This window comes from Fukomys damarensis, unplaced genomic scaffold, assembly GCF_012274545.1.
Source record: "Fukomys damarensis isolate Sample0158 unplaced genomic scaffold, DMR_v1.0_HiC HiC_scaffold_20, whole genome shotgun sequence".
NCBI lineage: Eukaryota > Metazoa > Chordata > Mammalia > Rodentia > Bathyergidae > Fukomys > Fukomys damarensis.
This window is the reverse complement of record NW_022900932.1, coordinates 21513132-21519137: the sequence shown is the minus strand read 5'-3', so window position 1 is coordinate 21519137 and position 6006 is coordinate 21513132. Positions and strand designations below refer to the sequence as shown.

At 38.3% G+C, this 6006-nt stretch overlaps 1 protein-coding gene across 1 annotated transcript in view; it reads left to right on the top strand.

The window, feature by feature from the left end:
• Tet1 (tet methylcytosine dioxygenase 1) overlaps window positions 1–1007 on the top strand; it is a 106340-nt gene extending 105333 nt beyond the window's left edge. Inside the window, exon 12 of the mRNA XM_010607953.3 lies at window positions 2–1007. Coding sequence (XP_010606255.1) covers window positions 2–470 — 469 coding nt within the window. The 3' untranslated portion in view covers window positions 471–1007. The remainder of the gene's footprint in view (window position 1) is intronic.
• The last annotated feature ends 4999 nt before the right edge of the window (window positions 1008–6006 follow it).

Below are 6006 nucleotides of genomic sequence, written 5' to 3'. Positions count from 1 at the left end.
CCCCCGCGGAGGAGAAGCTGCCGCACCTGGACGAGTACTGGTCCGACAGCGAGCACATCTTCCTGGACGCCAGCGTGGGCGGCGTGGCCATCGCTCCCACACACGGCTCGGTGCTGATCGAGTGCGCGCGCCGCGAGCTCCACGCCACCACCCCTGTGGCCAACCCCAACCGAAACCACCCCACGCGCCTCTCCCTCGTCTTCTACCAGCACAAAAACCTGAACAAGCCCCAGCACGGTTTCGAACTCAACAAGATAAAGTTTGAGGCTAAAGAAGCCAAGAACAAGAAAACGAAGTCCTCGGAGCAGAAGGAGCAGGCGGCTGATGAGGCCGCTGTCTTGTTCCCTGAAGTAAACGAATGGAACCAAATCCCTTCTCACAAAGCATTAACGTTAACCCACAACAACGTTGTCACCGTGTCCCCTTACGCTCTCACGCATGTCGCAGGGCCCTATAACCACTGGGTCTGAAGGCTTCTGTCCCCTTCTTGCCTTTGCTAGTGCAGTGTCTTTTTCCAAGGTGCTGTTAAAAGAAAGTCATGTTGTCGTTTACTATATCTTCATCTCGCCCATGTCAAGTCTGAGGTTTAAAAAAAATTTTTTTTAAAGGGTGGGTACTTAACTGTGACTATATTTTGACAATTGGTAGAAGGTGCACATTTTAAGCAAAAATAAAAGTTTTATAGTTTTAAATACATAAAGAAACGTTTTGGTTAGGTGTTAACCTTGATAGAATTACTCAGTTTGGTGCTTTAAATTAAGTCTGTTTACTATGAAACAAGAGTCATTTTTAGAGGAATTTAACAGGTTCGTGTTCTATTATGTAAAATCAACACAGTGTTAACTCTACACAGCTCCTGGTGCTTGACCACATCGACGCAGTTAAAAATAAGCTGAATTATTATTTCATGGTGCCACTGTTCCAACATCTTCCAATCATTGCTAGAAAATTGGCATATTCCTTTGAGCCTTTGAGATAAACCAATGAAATGCTTTCTTTCTTAAAATACTTCCTCCTCTAGAAAATCATTTTTGTTAGTAATGGTTGGAGGCTGTTCATAAAGTGTAAATATATATTTTAAAAGCACTTTCTATTTTTAAAAGTAACTTGAAATAGTATAGTATGAGAATCCTATTGTCTATTGTTTGTGCATTATTTGCATACAAGAGAAATCATTTATTGCTGTGTAGAGTTCCATCTTGTTAACTGCAATATGTAGTTGAATCATGTATGCGGTTTATGTTCTTTAATATGTCCTTTCACATTACATAGTAGCTACTTATGTAAAATAGTTTGTCTAAAATTGGAATTAGGACACATAATCATCAACATCGATTTTTTTTTTTTTAACTAAGAGCGTGGTCAACAATATCCTCGATTTTCTTTTATCCCGGCTTTATCATTATTATCCATGAAAGACGTTTAAAAAAGGAAATGGGACAAAATGGGATTCAGAGGAGTCAAATGCTTCTGATGTTTCAAAGTGACAAAATGCAACAATTAGTAGCCAGAACTCTACCCATCCCAAATTGCCTTGATTGCTTTGCAGTCCAATCTAATGAAAAATAAGGGAAAAATAAATTCTGTAGAAATTTTTTCAAAACAAGTTCTCCATTCTTGTCATATCCCACCATCCCTCTATAGTCAAATAGTAGAAATGGTATTATAAACATTAGTTCTCGTCCATCTAGAACTAAATCCATTCATTAATCTTAGTATATTGGATTTGGAGAAATGGTAACTCATCTTCTCTTAAAACATTGCCTACGTTGCAATGTTCCATGCATTTTAGGGTTCCCATTATTTTGTTGACTTGTGTTTATAGAAACACAAAAAGGATTACCCAAATAAAATGTTAGGAACAAGAACCTTCAATGAATTACTTGATTCTGTTAAAATGCAGAGGTGCTATAGCATTCAAAGTGTTAGATTCTTTGGGAGTATGGGAACCTAAATGGTGCTTCTCCCCTGGATGCCATAGAAAGCCCCAACTGCTAACACTCATCATTGTGGTGCAAATGCAAGGCTCTCTAAAGAAAAACTCCTTGTAACATATTGAAATAATATATATGGTGCAAATATCAGTTTAAAGCTTTTGACTTATCCAAGTAAAGGAATATGAAGGGATTGTAAATAACTATATGTTCATTGGTAGACCATCTTGTACAAGTAGATTTCTGCTTAATGACTGTAAAATGGTAATTTGTTGACTTGTTTTAGTATTTTGTGAGCCTTAGGGTTCTGTTTTAAGACATGTATTTTTTTTTTTTGAGCCTAAGGTTTCTGATATGAGTATATAAGTGATTGTTTCATTGCTTCAGCTGCTTCAATAAGATATCTACTAGTATTAGATCAAGAATACACCTTGTGAAATTAGATTTTAGGACTTAGCTCCCACTAGAAATTATTTCCTTACCAGATTTAATGGATGAAATCTTGGGGCCCTTTATCCATTATTCATTCCTCCAATGCACACTTATTGAATGCCTGCAAAATTTTAAGTATCACTTGTTTTTCTTTGAATCACCACCTATGACATATTAAATAACTTTATTAGTCTAAACTTTAAACACCGGTGTTGATTAACAGGATTTGTGAAGCTAGCTGCAGTTTACCAAAACAAGTCCATGAAAATAGCCACTTTCAACTGAAATGTTTGCATTCCGATGAGGTTCTTAACACCATGAGTGGGCTACCTCCTACCAGTATCCCCACTGTGGGATTCCTGCTCTTTTGGACTTTTTCTGAATTTTAACAATTTACCATCCCAGTCTCTGCCCTGTGGTTTTTACAGAGCTCACACTTGTTCAGTGTTCTGCAGCCTTGTGATTGTTTGCTGGCCTCACTGCTTTTAGAATACGCTTTCTCATGAAACTAGAAAATAAATTGATTTGAAATGACATTTTCACTCATGAAATTGGTCATCCAACCTTATTTCTATACCTCTTTTATGCTTTACTATTATAGTCACCTTTTCTTTTCCCGCCTTTATAGCTCTCAAAAATGGTGTTTTGAATCTTTTTTTTTGTTGTTGTTGTTTTTGAAACAGGTCTCACTGTGTAGTTGAGACTGACCTGGAACTCACTGTGTGGCTCAGGCTGGTCTAGAACTCACAGTGATCCTCCTGCCTCAGCCTCCTGAGTGCTGGGATTACAGATGTGCGCCACCACGCCCGGCTTTGAATCTTGTATCTTTGTTCATAGTATTATCACTGAATTCAATGATACATAACCTCCAGGTTAGCCTAGCTGGTTTATAATACATTACACATTCACCAGGTGTAATGACAAAGTAACTGCTGCCTGGTATAGAACTATGCAGAATATTACACTGCCCCTCAAAATTCCATATTTAATGTCTACTAGGCTATCACTAAATTCTTTTTTTTTCTTTCTTTTGCTTTCTGTTTCCAATTCATACACAATGTACCAAATAGACCGTGTCATTAATTGGAAAGCCGAGACTATTTGATACCGGCAAGTAAATTTTTACAACAGTGAACACATCTTAAGTAATTTTCCAACATCTTTATTAGTCAATCTGCATGTGGATAAAATGATTTCATTCACTAAATATAGAACTTCACTAGCTGAGCTCCATAAGCAATTTATTCAGACATAACCCCAATACATACTTAATTGAATGCATACCCTTGTGTAAATGAGCTCCTGACTCAAATCCTATAAAGTAGCCTACTTCCTAATGTTATTCCTCCAGTGATTCCTACTATCATTTCACAGTTGCATGTATGAAAATTACACCAAGCTAGTCTTTTTAAAGAAAAAATTACAGTGATACTTCTTATCTGGGACAAATTTATGACATTGCATGACAGTTCTTACCAGGAGGCACAGCAATTCTTTTGAAGGTGCCACCTCAATGGGTAGTTGTTAGATACATAGTTATCTTCCATCTCACACTGTAATGCATGGAAATCTCTTGTGTAAATTTAATACAACTGCAAGTTTTCATGTTTTGTACAATTGAAGGCAAAAGAATTGTGAAATAAGGTAATATGGTAGAAAAAAAGATAATATGTAGAAAAAAACCACAGTCAGCAGATGTCAGTGTCACTTTGTAATTATGCTTATAATTAGACTCTAACAAGGCCTCTATGGTTAAAAAAACTTTATAATAAACAAACTTGTTTTTCTTACCCAGAGGGAATTTTATCACTGTGAAATAGCCTTATTTTGATACAAAAATAAAATCACTCTTTTTGTTTTATTCCCTAAGAGGTTCAGAGAAAGAAAATTAACAGTGAAATTGGGTCAAGATTCCTTACCTGATTAAACCAGCTTTCTGAGGAAAATTAGATGCTTTTTACCTCCTCTGAAGCTATCCAGTTAACTCATATTGCAAAGTGTGGCCATGGTCTGGTTTACCATTTCAATGGACAAGTAGCAAATGTTTGAGGCGTTCAGCCCACCTGGAGTCTAGTATTAGGTATATCGGAGTTTTTAAAAATTGGATGACCAAGCCAGGTGTGGTGGCACATGCCTGTAATCCCAGCACTCTGGAGGCTGAGGCAGGAGGATCCCTGTGAGTTCGAGACCAGCCTTGGCAACATAGTGAGTTCCAGCTCAGTCTCAACTACATAGTGAGACCCTGTCTCAAAAAACCAAAAAAAAAATTAATAAAAGACCGATCCAGGCATGGTGGCACATGGCCACAATCCCAGCTACCTAGGAAGCTGAGACAGGAGGGTCATAAGTTTGTCACTAGTCTGGACAACTAGCAAGACCCTGTCTCAAAATAAAAAATAGGGATGTCTGGGGGTGTGGCTCAGTAGTAGAGCTCTTGCCAGGTGTGCATGTGATCCTGGTTTTGATCCCTAGAACTACAGAAACAAAAAGAAAATGATGTCACCCGTGGCTCAGGAAGGTAATTCAGAAAATCAGTCATGTCTTCATCAGAAGCAGAATTTGCTTTCTTAATATCTATTAAGGTTCAGGGGCCTATTTTGCTAGTGTGTATTAAATAGAAACAGTTCTATTAATTTCTGAGGTGGTACAGCTGGACTCTGGGACATTACTATTTTTGTCTACTTTGAACTACAAACTTTAATTTTTCTGTCTTTCAGTTTCTGGATGATAATATGGTTGGTTTTTTGGTATGTGTTTGTTTTTTTGTACGTATATTTGGAGATGAGGTCTTAATTGTGTTGCCCACGCTGATCTTGGGATCAGTCCTCATACCTCAGCCTCCAGAGTAGCTGGCACTATTGGAGACACAATCTACCTTGTTTTATTTTGGGTCCCAAATACCACTGTTCACTCAAATGACAGATATTTTATTCCCTTGTGTAACCCAAAGGTGTTCCGTCTTTTACCTCTCTTTATTTTCACTGTTCTAATTCACTGGTAGCATACGTGATATTTCTAGCTTTAAAATTCCAGCAATGGGGCAGGAATGTAGCTCAGCATCACAATGCCTGCCTGGCAAGCACGAGGTACTACGTTTGATCCCTGCACCCCCAAAATTATAAAATAAATATTCCAACATTGATCATTTTTCACTCCCTATAGTCCCTTTGCATTACTACTATAATACGTATGATCCTGCCTTGACATAAGTTTTCTCCCTTGTTCAACCACAGATGTCCCTCACATTGAAGCAAAACTTGGTCCAGGGTAGGAGTGTTATCAGATGTAAATGTCTGTTTGCCAATTTCACCCGTTTATGAGTTTGTGACACCGTGGAGACTCATGGCTTAACAGTGTGAAACTAGCTAGCCTTAAAATAGCAATCTTGCCCCTAACAGCCATTTTGTAAGACATTCTCTCTCTCTCTCTCTCTCTTTTTTTTTTTTGGTACTGGGGATTGAACTCAGAACCTTTTGCTTGTCAAGAAGGCACAGAGCCACTGAGCTAAATCCCCAGCCCACTCTCTTCTTTTTCATAAGAGAAATATTTTACAGCTGTCAGATTTTCATTTTGGGCTGGGCGTGGTGGCGCATGCCTGTAATCCCAGCACTTGGGAGGCTGAGGCAGGAGGATCGCTGTG